The 27383-nt window shown below is 40.8% G+C and overlaps 1 protein-coding gene across 3 annotated transcripts in view; it reads right to left on the bottom strand.

Moving 5' to 3' along the window:
* macrod2 (mono-ADP ribosylhydrolase 2) overlaps positions 1 to 27383 on the bottom strand; it is a 468001-nt gene that overhangs the window by 321502 nt on the left and 119116 nt on the right. For all 3 annotated transcript variants that reach the window (XM_050070646.1, XM_050070648.1, XM_050070649.1), the window contains exon 4: positions 1796 to 1825. In XM_050070646.1, the coding sequence (XP_049926603.1) occupies positions 1796 to 1825 (30 nt within the window). The remainder of the gene's footprint in view (positions 1 to 1795; positions 1826 to 27383) is intronic.

Below are 27383 nucleotides of genomic sequence, written 5' to 3'. Positions count from 1 at the left end.
ACGGCTGTAAAGTTTCCAGTCTTAAGCATATATCAGACAAGATGAGGGCCACTCCAGGCTGCGTGATTAGATGTGAATAAGATTTCAACAGCACTGTGTACACTCTAATGGACACCATGTGCACTGAGCAGTTAACTATGCTGTGGCTTTGATGTTGCTTTATGCACATCCCTCGTCTCTGATGACTCATATTTCACGCCAGGTGTTCCTAATAAATAAATATATAAAAACAGAAAGGAGTGCCATCCTGCAAAGGGCATAATTCTGTCCTACGTGCTGTTTTTTTGTTAAAACAATTTCTAAAACTACTCTATAAAAGGACTATGTAATTTGGAGGAACATTTTGACAGATAAAATGATAGAGTATAACATTTTAACAAGTCACCCACATAATTGTTTAGTTTTTAGTTCTATGAGGAAGATTAAAACACCAAAAAACAAGACACATGCACTGACGATAAACAGGGACTATCTGGCACGCTGTAAATGTCAGTGAAGGTCTTTTTTATTAGTCGCATTATAGAAAGCTCTTAAAGATACAGTTCACCCCAAATCAAAAATACATATTTTTCATCTGACTGTAGTCCTACTTATCAACATGGATTGTTTTAGTGTTCGCCGAGTGTTGGAGATATCAGCCGTCAAGATGTCTGCCGTCTCTCAAACACAATTGAACTAGAAACACATTGCAGTATCACAGTGCAGAAGCATTCTTGCATCTACTCATGGATGAAAGGCTCGAGCTCATCACTGTGAATGATCTAAAAATTCACGGCATCCTCCTCAGCTGAGCCGTAATGTTAGCTAGCTCAATGGTACAGTTGGTGGGTGTAGTTCGGTAAAAAGAAATTAGTTCCTACATGAAAGTGTTCACAACAAGGTCTGTGGATTATCTTGAGTAACCGGGTCATGATTTCTGGAGAGAGACATTGCTGAGAACCACAAGCTGAGTGCCATACACTCAAGAGAAGGCAGGCATCTCTACAGTTTTTGATTTGGGGGTGAACTGTCCCTTCAAGATGAACTCCTTTAGACCTACAGCACACACTGTATAAGAACATTTCTATAGATATATACGATATGATGCAATGCCATGCAATGCAATTAGATTAGATAGATTCCATTAGATTACAATAAATGTACAAACGTCTAATGCCCTGGTTTGGATCACTCTGTACAACTGAAGCCTGTCAGGAAACGGTGACACATTGAAAGTGACATCCCACGCAGATGGATAAACAGATAAAGCTGAAGCAGTGACCCTATTTCACTGTCATATGATTCCAACATATCATCAAAAATTCCCCTTCGGACTAAAAATTAACATTCCACATAACTGGGTGCATTTTACCCCAACCTCATACTACTGTGGGGACAAATGATTATTTCAATCATGTCACTGTAAAAGTCAAATTTCAGAAAAAGCAGAACAGTTGGATTGGGCAGTAACATCCTACTGGAGTTCCCAACCCATTATTCCCACACCACGGTTGGCTGCCTCAGATTTCCTCCATTGCTTTGATGATAATGTTCTTCGGCAGGCCGCTAAAGTAATGACCATCTCTCACTGTGGCACAATGCAAGGTTGCCCTGCACTGCGCTCTAATGTTTTGGCCTTACATTCGGCCACATTTAACAGAGACACTTGGAGCGAAATAGACACTAAAGTCTACCATGAACCCACAGCAGAATATAGACGTGCCATATGAGATCTGATGAGTGCAACTTTAATTGCTTTAATACCATGGGAACAAACACTGAGATGATATAAAGAAAAACAAAGGTGTTCACTTACCTCCCCCTCCTCCCAGAAGACTGGAGTTTGCTGAAAAGAGAAATAAAATGAGTCAGTAAACTTCAAAGAGTAAGCAAATATGCATCATTCTATACAGTCAGCAATATCTGAACATTAAAGTTTGGATTCTTTAACTGCGCAAGTGTGATTTCTTTAAAACACACCCATTTGATCTAAACTTTGATATAATTATCACATGAATCATTTATGTTATCTAATGAACAGAACTACTACTGAGAACAGAATGATTCTTGAAATCGTTTATCATATTTCCAGAGGACTTAAAAGAAAACCAGTAGGTATAAAGTGCCAAGAGGAGCCTGATTCTGGCCTGAATGATTATGTTACATATTATTTTGTATTATTTTCTCAGTTAAACCTGTAATCACACATTTCAATAGCTGTACCTGGCAATACAAGATTTAGCATTTTTCCTATGGCAGCTTCCAACAACACCACAGTCATCCAAAAGTAACAAGCAACACGACTGTCATCCAATACTTTGTTTATCACATCTTCAATAGACAGAAGTGATCACTGTGTGTGGCAGTGGTTTTCTTTGAATACTAAATTTGGCAACAAACGTGTGATTCAGCCAGCAGCTAATTTCAATATACACTCCTTGGCAGATTTCTCCCTTGGCAACATGACAGAGGTTATGCTCAATAAAACATGTGGTTCATTAAAAGCAATTAGCAGTGGCCTGAAGTTTGAGACACTTGTATCTACTGCTGCACAATTGCAGATTGGATTATGGCTTTGTGGGGTCTGGTTGTTAGCTCCGTCAAGGACGTCATGTATTCCGTTCGGTTTGTGCGCTTGTCTGTGTGTCAGCAGGATTATGGAAAAACTACTGGCCTGATTTTCATAAAATTTGGCAGAAGGGTGTAGCATTGGCTAAGGAAGAACATATTAAACTTTGGAGTGGATCAGAATCACAGTGCGGCTACACTAATTATTTTTCATATTGCAGTATACAACATTCAGAGTCTGGGCCAGGATTGCACACGAGGTGGCTTGGGCGAAAACGGTGGCTAACAATGCCAACAGTGCTGACAGAGCTAACAGTTGTTATGGGGGTTAGCTCAAAGTGACTGAGAACACCTGGGAGGGAACTGGAGGGTGGATGTTAAGCTTCCACGATGACCCATGCTGGTTTGATGGCATTATCAGTAGTGCTATTGGACTAACGGTGTCAACAGTGGCTACTGACAGAGCTAACAGTTTGATTTTACAGCAGTGCTCATACAGGCTAATATGCGGAGATTAGCTAGCCAGAGGGGACAGCAGTAACAATAGATGGCTACCAAATTATTGTTCTGAATATTGTATATTGCACCTTCAACATTACGAGATAGGGTATTTGGCCTACTGCCCTCTCTAGTGCCCCTCTTTGGGAAAAACATGTCACACAAAATGTTGAACATGAGCTGAGACAAGCTCTTTAGTACAACACTTGTGATCTTGATGAGTGAGGTTTCATTCTCACATGTGACAGACATGTGGAACAGCGTCAGAGTAAAGCCTCGCTCACTGCTAACATGTTGTCAGCTTTAAGACAGTTTAGTTCATAAACACTCTTAATATGACCCTAGCCCCGTGCTGCTCATGTGAATCTCCAACATTAACTGCAGTTTACTGGTTCAACAGAAGGTAACGTCAGAGTGTTATCTAAGTGGAGGGTGTATCATTAAAAATGAGCCTATCTGTCAGTTGGAGACATCCGATGCACATGAGAGGAGAAAGATTAGAGGGGATTTAAAATACATCTGTTAATTTGGGTGTTACTGGAAGTAGGTAGCCTATGTGTTTGAAGTGTAGTTCATCCAGCGGGCACTGGAAGAATCATACACTGCAACATGCCATTAATGATCTTTAGTTGCAGCTATACAGCATTGGCTATCATTAGCAGTGAACACTATCCCATTAAAAACTTATTATTTCTCGAAAATGTTTTGGTGCCCAAGCGACAGATAATGAACATGTGGTATAAGGGAGAGTTCTCCAATCACAGCACAGTCCTGTGGCTGTTATTTCCTCTCTTTTTTGCCTCATATGAAGGGGACTTCTGGAGTTCACTCAGTTTCCACACCTTTCTGTGGCACCATTATGGCTTTGCATTGTTCTCATTTGAGCACCACACATACGAGTGGGCACAGGGACAAAGAAAGCTCTCCCACTGCAGAATTTGTTTCATCAAAGGGCTTTTGTTGTGTGCATGTATGTGAGTGTGTGTGTGTGAGTGTGTGCATACAGTATGAGCATAACATACACACACAAGAAACAGCAACTCAAACAGGGATGTACTGACAATCCACTGTCATGTTTACAATAGCACCTCTCCAGGTTTTTCTGTGATGAAAAAGACGCCTGTGCTCTCCCAGCCTTTGTTTAGCTCTGGAATCTATCAGCTATCAACAGCAAGCACACAGCTCAAACGTGCATTTCCAGAACAGAAAATTCTCTGTTCATATTTCAAAAGCACGGATAAATTTTGTAAAAAAAAAAAAAAAAATAGGGGGTTTTATTACCTGAGATCTGGGGATGGCATATCAGATTTTCACTACATGATTATCATGGCCAAAAGATTTCATGTTAACAATATTGTCATGATATCTAAATGAAATTTGTTGGAGAAAAATGATCAGCCAAATTAATCTTGAATTTTGTTTAATGTGCGATTTATTTGTGTCGATTTTTGGCAAATGAATTACACATAAAATAGAAGTGTATGGAGGTGGAGAGAGAGAGTCTGTAACCATAAATGTACAAAAACATACAAAAAGAGCAGTTACACTTAATGGATATTGAAAAAGGCAAAAGGATGGTGTTGTGGGAGGGAGACGACACAAGAACGTAAAGAATGGAAATGATTTAAAAGTTATGTGTATTATCAACACAACATCAAAATCTAATGTTTAATTATCATGGTTATCCTCAATACCGTTATACAGTGACACCCTTAAATGATTAGGGTTGGGTACCGAACTCTGTACTTCTAAGGGTTTCCGAACAAATGACATCTCAACTGCAGAGTACTGATTAACATTAAATCCATTGGAGCCAAATGTCGGTACTGAGAGTGCATCTGGGTGAGAACGCCAGGTTTAGACAAGGGGTATAAGCGCCACGAAATGCCACGAAGCCTGGAAGCCAGCCACAAAGCTCTGAGGAAGCCAAAACTATTGCTGCAACACCAATCTGCCATGATGGTTTTGGCGTCTGGTCTATTTTCTTTATTTCAGTGAAAGCCAAAAATCAAGATTAGCTCTACGTGATATTTTACTGATAAAGTTGTGTACCAAAAAAAGGTACCGTTGGGTGCTACCACTGAATACCGGGTATCGTAACCGGTACTGGTATCTGTTCAAATGTGAACAGTACCCAGCCCTATAAGAGATACCTTTGACTTTAAAATACATGCTAACAAACTTGTAGCACGTAGTATGTAACTTTTTTGTGATGAAAATATTTTTAAGCTCGTTATCGTTTATCTATTAAATAGTTTTAGTGCCAGTTAGAGGCAAGCTAATAGTATGCTAGTTTTCAGCAAAGTCTATCATTATTGTGTAGTCTCCTGGGGAGTCTTCCTATTCCTGAGCTATTAAAACACTGGGGTTTAATTACCTGACATTATGGAAATGCATACCTGAGGGGGGCGCTTCATTTACTCCACACCTAATCAGAGATTGGAGATGTGGTTGCTAATCAGTCTAACACAACTCTTCTGTGTGTGTGTGTGTGTGTGTGTGTGTGTGTGTGTGTGTGTGTGTGTGTCTACGTGTGTGAGGTGGGGTAGTGCTGGTAGTGAACATGGTAGTCTGGGGGGTTGAAATGTTAAAAGCTTTCTAACCACATGTGACTTGGTGTGATCACGGCAATAGCCCACTGGGAGATGAAGAGTGTTCGACAGCCATCTCATCTCTGCAGTGGGTTTGATAAATATGGGAGCAGGGAGGGGTAAAAAACGCTGCTTTATGCCTTTTCATTTCCCCCTCTCCCTGCATCCTCTCCTTTAATGATCAGAATGTCATGAAACATGTTTTGGCAGTTTATCTTAAAGCACACTGTGCTGCTTATGCACACAAAATATCTGTAACCTACAGAGCCAGTGAGCTCAGCAGCCCACAGCGATACATATCAGGGGAGACATTAAAATCCCAAAGTGGATGGGGACTCGCTTTAAAAATCCGTCTTCAAGCACGAGACAAATAAGAAACAGCTGGTGGAAAAGCTAACCTACAGCAGCACTCACAGAGCAGTCCTGCTCTCTTGGCAGCAGAGGCTATGAGCTTGTGCCTCATTCAGTATGACTTGTCTGAGAAGTGCTTCAATTATCCTGAGTGAAAATCAAAACAGAAATCCATATTTGGCCACATCCACCCCATAATGCATATTTTATAGAGTGTGTATTAATTATAAACTAGCTCTCCTTGCTGTTTGTGCCCGCCCTGGGCTCAGTCTGGCTATCTTGTGGTAGATCAACACATTTCTGCCTTTAGGGAAGCAGTGGGAGAGCCAACAATTAGTATTATCAGAAGACCATTATCTGGTTCTTCTAGCTGAGCATGTACATGTGGAGTTGTCTCTTTGAATGTATATTTAATGGGTTTTTGATTTTGCCATCCTCTCTTCAGTGTCCGCCTGTGTGTGCCCCCTTGAGAATTTCACGAATCAATTCATCAATTTAGACTTCAAGGGCAGAACAGACCACATCTCCATCTATAAAACAACTACAAGGATCCCATCACATTAGACAAAATACCGCAGTGATCTTTGAGCTTTAATATTTCAGAGAACCTGAATATTCCTTGTCACAGTAAAGATAAGCCTTGAAGATTTGCAATGACCCAGTTAATGAGAAGAAAGAGTGAAGCTTAAGTAGAAGGCTATGACTTGGAGTTTGTCAGGAGTGCTGCTGAGAGTCGTCCTAGTAGTAACCACAACATGGGTCATAAATCTCAGTGGAAGGGCTCCCCAGACTGCCTGGAGATGGCAGGTCATTAGGAACTGCTGGTCCACGGCATTAGGCTGGCCCATCAAACATATGCCTGAACTGTCACTGTGGGAGGACCCACTTCCTGTCTGCCCTTTGAACTCTTAACCTCCACAGCAACCTCATTTATCCCTCAGCCAATGACAATGCAGCGGAGCCGCCGCTGTGTATTTTCACAGCAAGAAAATATTGATAACAGAGCCCTAGCTGGAGCTTGTGACAGGCACAGTTTATGGATTGTGGCACTGCGTCAAGAAGCCAGCACAGACACAAACACAGTGAAAAAAAGGAATGGTGAAACCACCCTCTTGTCTCAGTGTGTCCATATATTTGCAGAGCATTCATAAAAATGGCTTATGTGCACTTCAGTGTGCGAGTCCTGTGTGTGCAGAGGGCAGTGAGGCATGGAGCTGGGTTGTGTGTTCGGTGGCGTCAGCAGAGCCCTAGATCATGCAGTTAAATGGGAAGTGCTAGTGCATAACCACAAAACCTCAAGGCAGTAAACAGATTCACTGTCTACCTTCTGGTCTCTGCCACCTTAACTGAACCCTTTAAATATGCTCCATCGGATACACACTCACCTTATCCTTAGCAGCCTCTCGCACGCTTCTCAATAAGCTCAGAGGTTAATAGTGTACTCTGCTGTGACTCTGGGATAAAAGGTGGGGTAAAGAAACTAATAAAAAAGTTTTATGGCTCAGGTTGCCTGCTCTGTTGCAAATAGATGAGTCAAAAAAATCTTGGTGCAATTTTTCAAAGCAACCAGGGCGGCCACTGCAATGTAATGCTACCGGCCTATCTCTGTCTGCAAATACAGGCTTTTTGGCAGGATTTTAAGTAAATATATCTGAGTCAAATTAACTGTGACAGGGACTATCTCTGCTATATTCTATAACAGTATGCTGCTTCATATCAGAAAGTTTCAACATCACTCACTGCTGCGTTTGAAGGGTGTCTCACCTGTCCACAAAGACGGAATAGGGATTTTAACAAATGTGATTCCAAACACACAAACTGTCCCAGATAAAAAGCGCAAACTAGGTCAGTAGAGCTGCTCTTTGTAACCGGGAGTCACATCATTTTTTTCCTCCATTCTTCTGCTTTAATTAGAAATCATATTCACAGCTAATTTGATGGGCACAAATTAGCATCTACAACACAATGAACTGCAGATGGGAGGCCTGAAATAATGAAGAAAAAAGGTCCAGAGAAACAAAAAGCCGATCATTTGTAGACTCAACTGACACTTAGATGGTCATTAGACGTTCCTCTTCATAGTGTTGGGATGTTTAACATGTCAGCTCTGAATGTCGATGTTCAAAGAGTCAGTGAAGTGAAGGACTTTGGCAAATTCTTTTTGAGTGGAATAATGTGCTGCTCCACACACTGACACTTTTCCACTCCGTCAGCCTTCCTAACAAGCACTGCTACTGAGCCTGTACACACACACACACACACACACACACACACACACGCCCAAGTACACACATGCATGTGCGTGTACTTACGGACTAGCACGACCCAACTAACAGGAAATATTCAGGCTAGGATTTAATATCTAGAGCTACCCGTGCCATGTCCGTGGAGCTCGGTGTTAAACTGAGGCAATTCTAACCTTTAATGATGGGGCTCTTTTTTCTTTTAGTGGCTGCTGAAATTCGCACAAATAGAAATAAAACTTAAACGAGCCACCAGTTGTGGGATGAGAGAGGAGAGGCAACAGTGGTATTTCTTATTTGTGGCACATTAAAAATGCATGCTACACCACACATGCTGCCTTGTCTGATGATACTGGTTGGCATTTCTGTTCTTTATAGCTTCTAGTGGTCCCTAAGGAGCCTGACTGAGCCAGACAAACTTGTGGTAGAGGTGGCACGATCCCAGCAGCACATTCACATGCACACACACACACAAAGCCTAAAGCCTGACTCATGCATCAGTCAAAATGATGCAACTGTGGCTAAAACAAGTACAGTATGCAAGGTTCTACTCTCCGAAACAGTGTGCACTGTGGACATGTTAGAGGAGCTCTATGTGACATTCAGAGCATTAATAAAGCAGCAAACAACTGTTTGATATGTAAAGATATAGTGGAGTAATGAGGTCCCAAGCAGAGAATGAAGTCACACTCCTTCTGTGTGTTGTAATCCGAGCTTCTTTGTTCGTTGTTGGGACAGATGGTTCGGCCACGGGTGCATGTGAGTCCTGTGTGTGTGTATCCCACTGGCTAGCTAATCACCACCGCTTTGCACTGTGCTCATACGGTGGTTACTGCTGATATCGGGACAGTGGCATTCGGTTCCCCCCTGATGACTCTGTTGGCTCTTTCAGCACTGTTGCTGTTGTTAGCACTGCTCATGCTGTTAGCACCATTAGCTGCTAGTTGCCATGTTGGGATCCTTGTGCAGACAACCTCTAATTCGCAGATACCTGTGAATGTCGAATAGATCTCCTTTTATGTCACAACACCTATTTGAGCATTGCATGACAAATTATTTATTGAAATATTATCCACATGCCATTGATATGACTGAAGTTTCAGGTTTCATTGCTGGGGTAATGCTAAAAACTGTAAAAATACACAAGAAAAACATTGATATGAAGCTTGCATACATCAATTTTGACAATGCATGAAAGCATAAATCTCAAAGTCTACTCCAAACAAACTTAAGCATTCGGCAGCAAAGGTAAAGGGTCGGTTTGCTGCCAAAAAAAAGCCACCTCTTACTTGTAGTGCTATTTATCAATCTAGATTGTTTTGGTGTTAGTTGCCAAGTGTTTGAGATATTGGCCGTAGAGATATCAGCCTTCCCCAAAATATAATGGAACTAGATGGCACTCTGCTGGAGGAGCTCAAAGCACCAAATAAAATACATCTGAAACACTCAACAGTGATATCTCTTTCCAGAAGTTATGGCCTGGTTACTCAAGATAATCCACACATCTTGTTGTGAGCAGTTTGATGTAGGAACTACTTTTGTCTGCTGAATTACACAAAAAAAATTGTTCTTACATGAAACCGCTCACAGCAAGATCTGTGGATTATCTTGAGAGACCAGATATGATTTCTGGAAAGAGACATTGCTGTTGAGTTTTTCAGATGTATTTTTTTGGCACTTTACGCACCACATGCTGAGTGCCATCTAGTTCCATTATATTTGGGAGGAGGAACAGATCTCCCCAGCTGATATCAACAACACTCAGCAACTGGCACCAAAACAATCTGGACTGATAAATAGCACTACAGGTGAGAAGAAAATTATGTATTTTTGATTTTGAGGTGAACTGTCCCTTTACATTTTTGTTTTGAAAAACTTGTAAGTTGTGTCTGCTGAAGCGGTGAAACAACAGCAAATTAAATTGAACTGAGACTACACTGCCAGCTTTATATCCCCTGTTTTCCAAACCCAGCTTACAGTAAGTTACAGGGTTTTTCTGCACTGTAAAATTTTAGGAGGACCTTGTTGCAGACTTTGTTTGCCATTTATTGGATTGTAATATCAAGTTGATTTGGTACCAGTAACATCAAGCAGGTCTCATTTCTCATGTGTATTGATACTCTGTCAGCGGTCAGCACAAACAAATATTTCCAGTAAGGGAGAGGATGGGTTGAACTTTCGGCTGCTCTGTAGTATACTCAGTTTGAGCTATTAAAAGCTCATCTGGCTCAAACAGGCAGTCTATTGCTGTGGGAGTCATTGGTTACCTTTACTGCTGCATACAATGGTTCATGTGTTACCATACCAACCTCAGCCATGTGGATTTGTTGTGGTGTGAAGCTTATTTGACTCATGACAGCGTCACTAGCTCTGGAAGAGAAATGCCTGTGTGTGGAGAAACCAGAGCTTAACTGTTCAAACCCACTGCAATAACAGCGATGTGACTTCTATTTTTGGATTTATTTTGAAATTCTCATTACAATATCAGGCGACCGTAGGTTGCTTCTTAAACCTATTCATATTCCTAACAGTACTTGTCATATACTGTTTTGATAGCTGAAATTATGTTGTTTTTGCAGCTTCCTTTAAGAACTATAGCAGCAGTGTTATGATGTCTGAATGTATCAATGTGACAACAGGGTGGTGTCACAGTGATTAATCCCTTTCCTCCGCAGGCTTGTCACCTTCATAACAAAGCAACAATACCAGATGCCAAAGCCAGCCCACACGTCTATTGTTATAATTACCTGACCTTCAAATCCACATTAATGAGCCCAGGATGATCCCATTCTCTTTCATCATTTGGCTTCCGAGCCCTCCTTTTATCTAACAAGGTCACCTTTCACAACACTGCTTCTCCCTGAAATACACATCCCCCTCATAAATATACATCTACCTGCATCTGCTCAACCCCCAATCCTAAGAAGGGAGCTTGGAGAAATTACAAGAAAATAAAGCTGTAGGTGGGCTCTGCGAAACGCGAGTTTGTATTTCTTCTGAAGTTGACACCAAGGGAAAGTCAATGCCACCAAAGTTAGACACAGAAAACAACTTTCTAACGATTGAAGTGCTACTTAATAATTGTTTTCAACACTAAAGACGCAGCCTATTAACATGAACGAGAAACACTCACTGCAAGGGCTCTGAAGGCACAATGCAGGGGGGCAGCGGAGAGAGCGGGGTTCATTAGATGAAGTCGTTTCGATCTGTTCCCACTATTTTAATCACAAATGCACTGCGGTTGTCAAAACAACAACAAAAAAATGGCCGCGGTTTTTGAGAAACCACAAGCACAATCTCAGAAAAACAACACATTTAGTTATTCACCTACTCTACTCTATTTCAGCCACATTTTACAGTGTGACTGTAGTTGAATTTGAAGAATGTGGAAAAGGTGAAACTGAGCTCTGCATGATATTAATAAGGCAGAGCTGTTGAAAGCAACGTCTAACAACTTAAAACATGATGTTAAATAATGACTGGAGGAGAAGGCAAAGTGCCACAAATATCCACATAAATGCACAAATTAAAATACACAAATTAAAGCAGTTAATGACACATGCAAATGTTTACAGTGGCATATTCTCACATATCTTAATTTATGTCTTGACATTTCAGTGCACCTCATTGCTCACATGCCTTAGGTGATCCTTCCGAATACTATTAATAGATGAGACATTTTTAGTATATATAAGTGCGGATGACTAATGCATACTAAGCCAAACTAGATATTCAACATTAAATCCTGTACACTGGACAAAAATGTGGTTTTAATATGCATATGTTATGTAACGCAGCAAGATATTTCAACTGATGCTCACCAGCCCTGTGCATATGTGCCAACTTTGAAGAGGCACCATCATTTACTGGTTGAGATGAAATAGGTTATCTGCAAACTTCACAGGGCCCAGTGTCACTGCGGAGCCCTGGCGGGATTTGGGCCAGCAGCTGCATATTATGGATTTATCCAGTCCCATTTCTGGATTTATCAGCCGCACGTTAATGCAGCCTCCTCCTTACTGGCGATCAGGCCTGTTGGTATGTTAAAGACCCGCATGGCTCCTCAGGGCCTTCACAGTCCACTACCCCCAGCTAGGTACCCACCAGGCAGCCAGACAGTTCCCCTCACTATATCCAAAATAACATGGCTGAGATTCCTCCACACGGGAGAGCCAGGACAGCATTAAATTGGAGATTCTCAACTACTGAAGTGTGGTTTCTGAATCGACTTCCTTACATATCACTGCTTTCTCTTTGCAGAAAATACAAGTCTGGAAATGAGGGCCTTGCCCTTGATAGCCAGGCCGTGGTATATACACTCAGAATCAGACTCCATATAGCTTAAGTGCAGAACATTGCATTAAGGAAGAGTGCATTGTCTTTTTTAACACTAAATGTATTTTAACTTCTCTTACTTCCTTAGTGAAATGCACTTAACCGGCACTTAAGAGAATCCATTCATACCAGCGTCTATTTGATCACAGCGGTGTAAGTGTCGAGGTGATGTGTGAAGTGAGCCTTGGCTCCAGAAGTACTTCGTTTATGTCACAGAGACTCATCTCCCTCAAGCGCCAACTGCAATCAGGCTGGAGCAACTCAATCAGAAGTCCAGGAGAGATATGCCATATTATTCATGTTACCATGGTGAAAAAAACATTTTCACGTAGGCATCTCTGTCTCTGTTTAAACAGGGTGTGAGTTAATTAAAGGGGGGGGGGGGTATATATATAGTGAGGGTTTACATCTTGAGCAACTGTAAAAATATAAGACAGACATTCTTTTTGCCTAAATACAGCACTTGTAGAAAGCAAAGCTCGGAAATCAAGAGTCTAAATGAAGACACGTCAGTTCAGTCTACTGAAGTACATGATGAAAGCTCTCACAAAGATAAGCCAATCCCTCATCGGGAGAGATGATCTCATAAATAATCATACCTGTATTAACATTAATAGCAAGTTGTAATGGTTTGATCATAATGGGAGGTATTTACTTTGAGACGGTTATTTATTTCCCATACTTTGTAATGGAAATGGAAAAACGTTTTGCACCTCAAAGATAATGTCTTCCATTATGCCAGCTCCACTCACTGTTGTCCCAATCACAGGCCACCATTAAAAGAAAAAACTGCGACAGAAACAGTGCAGTTATGCAAACAGGCCCAACAACTGTGTATTGATATCACACTGTACTCGTTAGCTTGTAAATATTATAGCACTATAGCAGCAAAAGGGGGTTTTCACATACGCATATACCTTGCAGTTCCTGCCTTTTGAACAATGGTGGAATTAGCTTAGATACAGGAATGTCATGGTCTGCAACAATATTAGCGTAATATTGTTTTGAGCTTCTTTCTTTGTAGCTCCTATGGATCACACAGTGTTCACTTCAGTGCATCTTCAAACAAGCGTCTTTTTTTCCCCCAACAAACACGTTCACACACAATCCCGCCAGATAATTTCCTGCTCACTGGTATCTGCAGCCTTTTGTTAAAACAAAACAAAAAGACAACCTGTTTCAACTGCTTATTCGAGGAGGTTTTAAAAAAGGCACCCTACAGACTGAAATGGTAAAACGCAGTGCTGACACTATGAGAGTTATACAATCAGACAGGCAGAGTGTTTTCCTCTTGGCAGTGTCACCAACGAAAGCTGAGCTTGAATAAAACAGTGAATTGGCAAGATGAAGAGCAGAAAAAAAGAGTTAAATATTTTCCTTTTTTCCCCAACTGTGTTGCCCAGTCTTGGGTACTGTGGTTTGTTTAGGCAGACTGCATTAACACGATCCATTAGATTGCTCAAATCAAGTTTACTGCACCTCTCACTGATCCGAAAACATCCTCCCTATCTGACACTCATCCTCTTTCAGAATCTCTCTTTGCTTCATCATCCAGTCTGACGTCGTCCTTTAACTAACTTTTAATGATATTTAAACAGAGGACACGGTTTGGCTTAATAGAACCTCTCTAACTCATCAGAGGATATTAGCCACAGAATAATGTGAAGTCTCCCTTTATCCACGTTTGCGAGAACAACTGAAATCATCCTTTGTAAGTACTCATCAGACTCCTCAATTACCTATGTTTGAAAAACTAGGCGTGACAAGGAAAATGCTAATTACACATCATTTTCACTGGCTTAAGCAGGTAAGTCTACCATAGCCCTTTTATACACATACTGCATTTCACTTCAGAACACAACACTTGCATCTGTTTTTGTATCAGAAAGTGTTCCTCTTACATATGCAGGAGAACGGGACCCATAATAAACCACATCAAGCTAAATAATTGACAGACGTGTTGCAGGCTGAGAGACTGAAATAGTTATCTTGGGAATACTTAACTAGGAGAATAGATTGACAATGGTTATATCTCTCTAAATGATATTGCCGTCCTCCTGCTGAACTTTGCAGTGCTGCTTAATTGCAGACGTTAATTGGCTTGCCTCCAAGCTCTTTATTTCATTGCTGAACCCCAACACACACACACGCACTGTAGCCATCTTAATGTTGGGTTAATGCTAAAGCCAAGATTTACATAAGATTTTCTCCCACTGATGTACCGATGAAAAGGATGTACATTAACCACTGTGTGGGAAATAAATGAACTAGCATGAGCTAACTTGAGGGTTTCCTGCTGCTTTATGAAAAAAAAACCTGTGACAGCAACTGGCTTTCCTGCTAGGAAGGTCTAAGTCAGGGCTTGAGACTAAATTTCATCCACTAATAACACAAGTTCTCCCTATATTGAACATTTTGGAAGCACAACTTGCATCGGTGTGCAATGCAACACTTTCAAAAGTTGTCTGTAACTGAAATTTAATCATCGTCGACCCGTAATCCAGTCCAAAACTAAAGTCATTTACCTCAAAATTTCAATGATTTCTTAATTTATAAGGGACGCAGGTATATATAATATAATCCTATTAATCTAATTTTCTATACATGTATTTTGTGTACTTTGTGTCATGACCGTTTTTTGAAAAGCAAAGATAGTAACGTGTGTAGGTGAGAATACGGAGGCACTGCAATTTTAGCGGCAGCTGTTTTGACAACAGAAATGTGAGTTAACAGTTAGCTTGATGCAGAAACATCAGACTTTGCCTCTGGATGACCTCAGCACAGGAGGATAGGATTTGATCCAGCTTGGCTGACTGAGAGAAAGGCTGCAGTCAAACTAGCCGTCACGCGCATCTCCGCGATCGAACAAACTGCTGCCAAAGTTGGACACAACACAGACAGAACAGAGCGAAGTCTCGGAGACTAGAGCAGACATTTGCACCGGTGCTCCTAGTTAGAAAGTTTAGTATCTCCAAAAATGGTTGCAAAATGTGACTAAATGGATACAATCTGGAGCCGTGAAAGTGCACCGCCAGATGACAAAGAGTTTTCTCAGTAAGGTGCAGTACAAAACTGCAAAGTGCCCTTCTCAAATAGCACCAACTTAACAGTTCATGTATAATATTAGGCTGAGCAGCCTGAGCATGTGGGTAATAATGAGAAGCAAACCCTGCGGTACTTCTAGCCAAACCGGGCCATTTTTACACAAGACTGTCAGCTTTAGTGTTCCTGTGTTAGAGCCTCGACAATAGGAGGTGGGGCAGTGAACAGAGAGCTGCCTCACTCTGGCAGCTCCAAAACACCAATCAAACACTAAATCACGGCAGCACACTAGTTACATTGTGAGGGGGCCTGTCACTTCTGGAGAGCCAATTTATGTGGCTTTTACACATGCTGAAGAAAATGAAGGTTTTTTTGAGGCACACAACCCGAGACTAACTGTGAGGCTGACTGTAGAGCTGAATGTTAAAGGAGAGGAAAACACAAGGAGAGGCACCCCTCGAAGATTTGTTCAACTCACTGCTCTTTATAATTCCTATGCCTTGCACGTAGTGTAATAGGTGGAAAAGTGCCCACAGAGTATAAAACATGAAATTAGCATGAATAACCGCACATTTACACTCAACTTTAATGGCCTTGACTGGACACTTCCTGAGGACACAGATCCCAGTGTAAAATAATATAAATCCAACCTCATCCTCACACCAGGTTAACAAAAATCTCCAGCAGGTGGGAGCTTGGGAATGAAGGAAGAAAAACTAAATCTGGCCCAAAGAAAGCAGCAGATACGGGGAAGGATGAAATGAAAGCTCCAGACAGCCTGTAAAGGAATTTTGCATAAAATCAAACAAGGAGTGATAAAATAAAAAGCTGAGAGAGGTGTACAGGATTTGTTTGTAATTCAAATTGGGAGGCCAAAAATGGAAGGAGAGAAACTGACAACAGGCAGAGGATTAATTCTCGTGTTTTGCAGAGAAGAAGTCCATGAGAATAAAATAAACCATGCCAGCTTTTTTTCCCTCTCTAACAACTTATAAGGTAAAAAAGAGACACAATTTTGTTATCCAATGTACAACACAATACTTGTTTTAATACTGGAAGATCAGAAAACGAAGTGACATTCACAGGCAGGTGAGAGCAACTTAAGACAGTAGCTGCAGGATATATGATTAATCTAGAAACTTTCGCTGGACTGTAAGTAGAGATGCACCGATTGCAACTTTTTTGGCCAATTCCGATCCAATTTTTTAAGAGTCTGACCTGCCGATCCCAATTTTCTTTCTTCCAAAGAACTACAATTGATAGTATACACAAACATACTGCATTTGGAACTTTTCTTTACAGCCACTGCAAAACTTTGCTTCAGGTGTATAAATGCATAGATGAGTGCCTTATTAAGCATCCACAAAAGTCTGAGTGATTATAAATGTTCGCAGCTATTAGAAAACTTTGTTCCAAAACAGCTCATTCGGCTGCTCAGACCACTTCACAGGATGGTGAGGGTGTGATCAGATCACGCTTGATTTACAGCTCCCTTTCAGCTCAAGTAACGTTACCATTTTATTAGGGACACTATTGTAATCCTAGGTATTCCTCCTCTTTCTTCTTCCGAGGAAATCATACTTCCCATGGGTGAAAACTCACCAAACTTTGCACAAAGGTCCAGTCTCATGCCAGATATCCTCAGCTGTAAACTCAAGCCAAAAGTCCTGATGGTGGCGCTACAGCAAGCGTCTAAAGTTCAAAACTTTGAAAATTCATAACAAATCAACCATACGTGCTACAACTTCACAACTTTCATCAAACTGTAGCCCCAATACTGAAGAAACTTTTGTACATTTAAACCTATTAAAAATTATGAAGTTCATCACTCTGTTTTTTTCAAAAACTGTAAAACTTCTTAAACCTATCTCCTCCCACAATTTTTGCTCAATTGACACCAAACTTGCTACAGAGCATCTTCAGACTGTCCTACAAAAACTATGTTTCTCAGATTTTTGATTTATCAAAAATTGAGCCTACAGTGCATCAAAATGTTTGACTGTAAACTGTACTGTAAACATATACATGCAAATTCTTGCTAAATAAATCTTCAATGTTCATGAAAAAAATGACAAAATTCTAGAGTCATGGTAGATGATGTGTGGCAAATTTCAGAATTTTATCTCAAAAACTGAATTTTTGACAGCATTTTGAATTTTGCTCTAATGTGAACAATTGGAGTCAATGTAAAAATGGCAATTTTAAACATCAGTTTTTCACTTATGGAGCAAATCAATCATTGTTACAAACAAATTACCAACATCTCCATGCTGTCTAGATGCAATATGTGTATTTTCAGATTTTTGTTTCGATAACTGAATTTTTTACAGTGGTTTGAAATCTGCTTTTCCATGCATGGACGGCTGCTAAACCTGCACGTCTGGCTTAGTCAATTTGTGAAGCTACACATGAATTGTCACTAGCTAATTAGCTCAGTGAGATAGAAATTGATTCTTAGTCTCAGAGGTTGTGAGTTCAAGCCTCAGCTGATTCAAAAGGCAGATTGTGTTGCTAAATTCCTAAATGTCTTCCAATTCTTTTGCTTGTTGCTCAGAATTGCCTAAAAATGCCCGGACCCGACCCATCGCTGCGCAGCAGCTATAATTTTCCTTTCAATCCCTAGCATTTAAGCATTTTGCTGCCACAAAATTAACTACCAAATCTATCAAATAAACCATACTTGGCAAGAAAGTTAACTAGTTAACCTAATAAGCTATGTTAGACCACACAAATCTCTGCTTTTATTGAGCTATACCTCCCAGAATACACTGCCAAACATTTTAGCATTTCCAATTCACTTACATGAAACAGTTAGCATTATCTTTTCTTTGTGAAACTCTTGAGCTTATTATCAACCACCCTCGCAGTCTCCTAGTTATCTTGATTAATCAGCTATCTAGCAGACTTGGGTAGATCACCCATATCTGTGTTTTTATTGAGTTATACCTCCCAGACCATTAGGGTTTTGGGAGCACTTTTGGCCTCAACGAGCCAAATCATGCTGTGCCAATTTGCATTTAATTTGTTAGTTTTAACATGCCGAGTTGAGCTAAGCCTCACCCGAGATGGATCATCACTGGAGTCAGGCCAAAAGCACGCCCGACCACCTATAAGCGGGTAGCTGTGACATCTTGCCGACCGCAGCCAACTCCTGACAGCCCCCCTTCTCCCTCAGAAACCAGCCCGTGTAGCAACACTTACCTCATGCTTTTCTGTGCAGGAGAGCAGAGAGAAAAGGCATATTTTCAAGTCTGTGTGTGTCTAGCTCTCAGTAAATTTGCAGGCTTGACACTGAATCTCTGGGGTTTGAAGTTTAGTTTCTCTCCTATGTCCCTGTTTTTACTTTAGATACCTATATCTATATCTATATCTATATCACCAGTCAAGACCAATCAAGCTGGAAATGGCCGATTACAGTCACCAGCTGATCAACTGGGGCATCTCCGGCTGTAAGTATTGTCAGGTACATACAGGTAATATTGCCACAATCATAATATCTGAGATCAATCATGCTGGTATAGTTACTGCACCACTCTACCATTTCCCAGAATCCAATATGGCTGAAGAAGCGGTTTGATCCTCGGTATTGTTTGTCACTAAATCAACCAGCTGTCCCTAAGACTACTGCTCTGAAAGCCATTATAGGGAACACAAAAGCTGTTGCAGTTGCAGTCTTAATAAGTTGAGTCCCTACAAAGAAATGAGCTTTGGAAAATTCATCCAAACAATAATGTCAGAGGGAAGACAGACCTTCCATGTAACCACACACTCTGTGCAAGTCAACAAGACCTTTTTGTTGTCAGGCCCATTCAATAATACCTATAGCTACACAGGCTGTTTCTTGCTAGAGGAGAAGGACTCAGCAGTAACCTTGCATCCCAAGGACACATCATTTGAAATGCATTGGGTGCCACAGCGGTGTGATATATCCTTTTTCCAGAATTAACCTCAGCTAGTCTTTCCTGTCACCGACCAATCAGGGAGTATGAGTAGGGACAGGTCCCAAGTCCCGACAAACAAACACAGAGCACTTCTCGCTCCGCCTTTTGTATGTTTACCAGCTCATAGGGCAAGAGCCAAAACATGACAAATTGCTTGAAAGATCTCACAGGTCAGGCAGCCACATGTTTGACAAATACAATCTAATTGTGAAACATTTGTTTAGAAAAATCTTTTTTTTTTTTTTTAAACGTGAAGGATGGAAGTGTCTCCGTGACCTCTATTAGAGGCAGAGATCTATCTGTATTGCAAGGTTACCTCAACCGAGGGGCAGTCCAGTCGGCAAGCAAAAGGGCTCCTGTCTATGCGTCTCCAAATAGTAAATGTGAGTGCATTGTGGAGAAGAGAGAAAAAAACTGAAGCCACAGATGGCTAAAAGCATACATGATTAAAATGCAATTCAGTTAGGAGGGTGAGATGGATGAATGACCTAAATGGAATCGGCAACTGCACAGGTAGACTGCCTCTGACTAAACTGGTGGGTTTTATGCGTCTCATAGTGTCATAGTTGCCACCAGTGAAAAAAATCTGGAAAAAAGTTATGATGATTAGAGCGAGGATGCAATTACCGTGCATGGATTTCTCATTGTACATGGAGAATTCAGTTACAAACGGAAGCCACAAAATATTAACAAACTCTGATAAGATTACTGAAAGCAAAGCCAAATTCTTTCCATCTTTTTAATTAAATGCCAAGATGGAGGCATCTCTTTACAGCATAATAACCGTCACACTGCTAAATTCAGATTTGGCATTAGATTAGTGTCTTTGAGCTTTCTGCCTGAATATGCTGAAAGAATGTGACACTGTCTGTATTAAGGCACCACTTCAAAGAAGAGAGACTTTGTGATCATTAATGGAAGTTCTAATTACTGAGGAGCCACCAGTAAAGGACCAGTGCTAGCTCTCTGAGTGTTCATCATTTATGAAGCTGGACCACAGTTTCAACCCTCCAAAGCGTTTAATTGGCTTATCTCTCTTTCTTCCACACAGAGACACAAAAGAAACACAACTTCAGACACATTCAGAGGAGCGCTATCTGACAGACCCGCACGAGTCTGTGTCACACAGCAAAGTCACTTGTTTTTATTAATCAGCGAGACAGGATATTTGACATTTAATGCATTTTTGATTGGAAAAAAAGCATATTCTTTAAAAAACAGAGAGCAAAAACTTAATTAGGCCCCGATGATTTAGAGATGTGGTGCAATATGTATGACACCTCTTGAAAAGCTTTCAAATGCATCTCTCATATAATTCACAAAAGCGTATGTCCCACTACGATTCATTTTATGGTTCTTTGCAAAATCAACGATGTTCCTCGGGTGCAGCAGTAAATTTCTGGTAATGGTGTCCAGAGCATCTGTCAGCTTGTCTGATGAAATGAACCCTTCATTGGTGTGGCAAAACAAGCATTACTTTTCCCACTGCAGGAACTATTTGTTCAATCTTATTTATGAGTAATACAAGGGAAGTGGATGCCTCCTGCCCAGTGCCGCAGTGTGCAAAAGAGGATGTGGTTTAATCTTCACTTCCATCTTTAATGAGATCTGATGCAGGATGAAGCAGCATTGCTAAAACACAATGCAGGCCCTGGGAGCTGCACACAGTAACGCAATCGATGCCGTGTGATAAAGTGATATACACTAACCATTAGGACTGTAACAAATTATTTTTTGTGGTTAGCTGTGTCAGTCCCTCAGACAAAGCCGTGAAAGGGAGAGAGAGAAAGTGGAATCAGACCACAGACAGGAGAGGTGGAAACTCAAGAGCAATGCAAGTAGTGCAGGATTAACCTCTGCATGCACCCCGCACTTAAATGAAATGGATCGGCCCAAATTCACTGCCCTCTGGCCAGTGTTCCCTGTTGTGTTAGCATGACTGTTACATGGGGCAAGTGTTTGTGTAGAGTGGAGTCATGTGAAAGCGGACTCGGAAAGATACACTCTCGATTGATAGGACTGCATATTTTCCGACATTTTTATTTATTTTTATTTTTTTTTAAATCTTACACTGAATAAAAACATTCTACAACCTCAGTGGACATACAGTATGTACAAGTTACAAAGTCTGGCCTCTTTCTCTGTAGCCTTTGAGGTATAAAAACATACTCTTCAAGCTCTGTGGGCTGCTGAGGGAGCACTGATACCCTGTCAATACCTCTCTTTGGCGCTCCTCCCCCCTCCTCGCTCAAAGAGAGGGAGCATTCATTCTTCAATTTGGCCCTAATCAAGTTTGAATCGAGTTAACAGCTGTATGTCAATCTTTTCTAGAACTCCGGTTGCAGATATGTAATCTCCAGCGGTGTCTCCGGGGCATATTTAACTCATACATAAATACAGGGATTGTCTCCTGCAAATATATAATGTGTCACTGCTGGCCAGACAGCAGGTATTGGTTACAGCCACACAGTCTAGACAGGCAGCATACTAGCTTTGAGAAAAACGATATGTATTTATGTATTTTTCTCTTCTAGGCCGACATTTTGCAACAGAAATATGGAGGAAATAAAGAATTGACTCTAATAAGTTTTTAAAACAAACACACGTATTATCCTCTTACACACATAAGGAGCTAATAGACGTGCTCTCCCTGCAAAACCCTTGCATGCAGTTGTCTCGAGCATAGCAATGGCTAGGTTGGTCTGTGAGGGCCGATGCTCCGTATGGGAGGCTTATTAAGCAGAAGGCTACATTCAAGCTAGCAGCCCAGAGGACAAGAAACGAGAGAAAAAAAAAAAAAAAAAAGGAGGAGTCCCATTGTGGGAGCCCATTGGCCCGCAGTGTCTCCTGCTCGACTAATGTAATCTATGATCTCTCCCATCCCAATTAAAAGATGAAATGGCCTCAGAACAGCTGTAAAGGGAGGCCTCACAGGAGTGCACTAACCGCTGTTAATGTCAGAAGTCTCATTTAAAGAGCAGCATCTGTTTAGGCTCCACGCAAGGCCTCATGCCTCCGAGCCTGCTAATAGCAGATACAACCCTGCCCATCTGGAACGTTGTAGCAACACTCTGTCCCCGACTTACAAAACCAACTGACACTCGTATTGTTTCGCTCAAGTCAGGAGACACCTTTGACTTTAAATGTTTATTAAACTTTGTTTGAGGTCAGGAAGACTATTTATTAGGTTACATTTTATCGATTTCCTCATTAAAAGTTCCTCATTGAAATGTGTGTCATAGACTTAGTATCAAACTAGAATTGGAAAAGCTTAACTCCAAAACCACAGGAGGTGCAAAAGGCTCGGTAAACATCAATATCTGTTCTCAAAACATTAAATCAAAATGCTGTTATTCGGCAGCAATAATAAAATGTCTGGCTTGAGGCATTTTATTGTCCAAATCACAATGCAGGCTGATTGAATTAGATGATTACAGTATTTTGAGAGCTTTGATTGGTAATAACATAGGGTATGGTGTATATAATATATTGACTATCAGATGTAAATAATACGTGCTGAAGTTGTAAAACGGCTAATGTGCTACACTTAAACGAAAACTGATGAAATGTGCAGGAATCACCAAAAGAAAAAGCCCAAGTTAACAGTGTGTATGGGTATGTGTGTGATTCCCGAAGCTATCAAAATGAACCCAGCTATGATTTGATTCCACTTGTTTAACTTCTCAGAACTGGTAGCCTGTAGCTTCCTTTAGATCTCTCTTCTGCCGGTCCAACAGGAACACTCCACTGTTCGTTCTGATTCAAGGAACAGGAAACAGCAGTGCATGCAGCCAGGAAATGGGCTGCCAAGTGAGAGAACAGGAGGTCCAGTAAAAAATGAAATGACAGTTATTTGTTTAGGAAGACAGCGGAAGGATGTTCACTTCAGCAAATCTGATCAGATAATTCCATAGCTCAGTGGCTTGTAACGGGAAGTATGCCCATGCGTGTTCATCACTCCTGTCAAAAGCAGCTGTAAACACTGATTATGTCATGTCTCGATGAGGTCATTTTCTAATCAAGTATCCAGCAACATTGCCTTTGTGTGTATGTTAAAGGCCCAGTGTGTAGGATATAGAGGGGTATACTGGCAGGGAGGGGCCATAATATAATAAGTATGTTTTCTTTAGTCTTATTAATCATAATCACCTAAACATACAGAATTGTTATGTTTTCGTCACCTTAAGCCTAGTTCACATTACACGATTTTCACCCTGAGACTATCGTAATCTTTTGAGTGTTCATACCTGGCGACATGTGTTTCTGTCAGCGGGAGTCTCGCCAACTGCATTACGACCTGTTTGTGCACACCACAAGATTTCTCCACCAAACCCAAGGCAACAGAGCCCCAGATAACGCAGTGACATCACCAAACACAACACACTCCCCGTGATCCTGTGGACGCCGCCATTGTTGTTGTTGCTTGCCGGCCGGCAGCGTTGCCAGGTCTTGGGAGAGAAACAAGCAACCAGGGCTATGGAAAGAAGCCCAAAAGAAGCGACTGCAGTCCGACATAAAAAAATTAATAAGCAGAGTGGCAACCCTGCGGCTTGTCCTCCTCACATTTCTTCCGTCCTCCTGCGTGCTGACATGGGACGTATCACACCTCTCATTGGCTGATGCTCTTTGTCAGAAGTGTCAGACTTCTCCAGTTTTCTAGCATGCCAGATATCCAGTCCCAGTCACAGACGAGGGGGCGACTTGCTCGTAGGCTTGTTCACACATGAGGACTCGTCGTGCCAGACTATCTACTCAAAGACTATCAACTAAACACTGGCTCCAGATTGGGCCATTCGCGTTTTCATGTCGGCTACCAAAGTTAGCAGCCCCTCTACGATGAGCAGTTTCAGAGAAGCAGATTTAACGTGAAACTGCTTTATTCACTGTTTTTACCGGTATAAATCACCAGGTCCATTTGTTTTGGAGAGGGAGACACATCTGCAGATAATTCGGCCCTTGGTGAAAACCTCCTGAACTTCTGGATCTTAAGTTATCAGAGAAAAAAAAGGTGAGCACTCACTGGGCTACCAGCATGTCTCTGACAAGCCAAACAGCATTGGAGAAACACTAACTTGTAACATGAAACTGCTTTATTCAGTGTTAATCACAGGATCCGTTTGTTTTGGAGAGGAAGAGACCTCTGCCGATATTTCCGCTCCTGGTAAAAACCACCTGAACAATGACCACTAAAGGAATAATAACCCAGAGAACTTTCACCTGGTTGCAATCTGCAATCCTCACCGCTAGACGCCACTACATCCAACTAAATCTTACACACTAGACCTTTCATGTACATATATTACAATACTGCTGTTATAGAAGACTCCATGGAGGTCTTTATTCATGGGCAATAAAAAATATTTCCTCACGCACTTTAGATCTGGTAATATATTGAGGGGCTTGATAGAGTTGCTGATCAATACCAATGACAAATGATTGCTTTTTCAGCTGCAGAGACTATTGGCTTTTTAAAACTCACTTTCCAGCCCTTACTCTGTTTTGGCACAAACACTGCCTGCAAATTGTACTTTCAAGACACTCCCAATTCCCCATCTACCTCCCAAAAACTCCTTCCCATAAACACTTCCAACTACTCTTTGATGGAGTGTGGTGCTAGGAGTTAGCGTCTGGCGTCCCAACACACACAATCTAAACACAACTAAGAACACAACATGTTCTCAAGCCAAAAGAGGGCAAATGATACAGCATTACTATTGCAGTATTTTGGATTGTGATATATTACCTGTTCACTAGACTCTCCTAGGATCTGTTCTCCAATTAGCTAAAATACTAGTCTATACTTGTGACTTTCTTTGTGCCAACTCAAGCCTACTTTAAAGCTACTGTAAATCGAAATCCAAACTGGTGTATTCTCTTAGCTGAGATGGCAGATTTGTAGTAGGGGAAAAAGCTGTGCCATGGGCTTTAATTGACACAATATGCACAGACATCCACTGAGAACTTGCTGAAATGTTTGCATTGACACCATAGCCTCCAATAAGTTAGCAATTTCATATGATTGGTTGCACTTCTGCATGTGGATTTGGCTGCATTCTTTCCATCTGACTGTTTTATATCATTTCCACCTTGGGTAGACTGAACATCTGTTACAACAAGATGAATCTATTTCAGTCGACTTGAAAAGAAATCCATCCGCTATCAGCTCCTTAACTGCACAAGTATCTAGCAAGTCTGTTATTTTTTTCACACTGTGCAGTTCAAGATTGCTATGCATGCTAAACTTAACCGCGAGTAATTTTCTTCACAGGTGCCTGTACTTCAAGTAAGTGGGTAAAATGATTATCAAATATATGGGCCTGATTTATCATGGCTGCACACATGCACCGACTCATCAAAAAAACAATAGCAGGAAGCAGCTGGTCAGCATGCATACTCAGCAGCTTTCAGGTAGCCCAGATTAGGAAAGAAGTATTGGTAATCAAGTTTATCATGTACACAAAGGCGCAATTTCCATATGTTTGGGCTGGATTCATGGCCTACATATAAAACTGCAAAAGACCCCAAATGCAGCATTTACAATACATTTTGTGTGCAATGTAACAAACAATACACTCAATCACTGTAGAGGTGGAAGGAGTGAAAGAGTTGGGTGCAACATTAGAGACACGTCAATGTTGTTGCAACTTGTCCTGGTCCCTTAGATACAGTAGGGGTGTAAGGAAATATCAATAGACTTGAGTATCACAATATTATATTTAGTGATACTGTATCAATTCTAAAAAACCCTTGTTGATTTTTACCTAATAACCAGGAGAAAAACAACATTAATAACATTGTCTGTTTAATTGATTTGAAAAACTCTGTTCAGGAAGATATCACTGAGAAAGAGGGAAGAAATCCTTTATTCCCCCCTCTGTCATCTTACTGAACAAGTAACTTTATTAAATATAAGTTGCTGTTACTATTTTGAGGATCTCAAAAATATGCAGTACTTGTTATCACTTTCATCCCAACTGTTTGGCCCACTTATTTATTATTTAATGTTTTTAATCTCATGCATTTTCACCCATAGCAGAGGATGTTTTTTAAGTGTATACATGTATGTGTAGTTTTTTGAGTGTATGTGAAGCCGAAGACAATTTTCCACTTGATTGGAAAATAAAGATTGAATTTACATGCAAAGCCTCATGGCGGTGGTTCATTTTGTGGTGTGTTTCAATCCCCGAACGCTAGATAGCAGTGCTGTAATCTATTGTAAGCCATTTGACTCTTCCTCTCCAGCGTAACAACATATCGCTGGCGTTAACACAAAGAACACAGGCCTAGGAAATAGGCAGTCATTAAGACTGCACCGCTAGCTCCTATAATTATTTTATTTTTTTAGAATCTCTACATATCATCTTGCTTTCAATATCGCAATATATTACAATATATTGTAATATATAACCCCTGTATCATGATATGTATCATAATACACAGCCCTAATATACAGTTATGTGATGCCTGAAATATGGCAACAAATTTCCTCTAACATGCAGCGTCTGAAATGTATTGTTATTAATATATGCCATTATTTTATTAATCACTTACTCTCCATACCTCCATACCTCTTTAGACTCAATACTTGACATCTCATAGCTTTCCAACATGGGGGCAAGGTATCACATACTGTGTGAGGAGAAGGGAAGTAACTTGTAGCTTCTCGGAAATGGGTGCAGCTGACACCGAGTCAATAATTATAGTCTGTAGAAAAATGAGAATCCTGAACACCAGCAGATCATTATTTCTCTACTAAACATTTTCTGAGATTGGTGAAACTGTGCTCATTAACAGTGGTAATAATTGAATAACTATTTACATGTAAACAAGGACCC

This window comes from Epinephelus moara, chromosome 19, assembly GCF_006386435.1.
Source record: "Epinephelus moara isolate mb chromosome 19, YSFRI_EMoa_1.0, whole genome shotgun sequence".
Taxonomy (NCBI): domain Eukaryota; kingdom Metazoa; phylum Chordata; class Actinopteri; order Perciformes; family Serranidae; genus Epinephelus; species Epinephelus moara.
The sequence above is the reverse complement of the archived record's forward strand: the minus strand, read 5'-3'. Positions and strand labels throughout refer to the sequence as shown.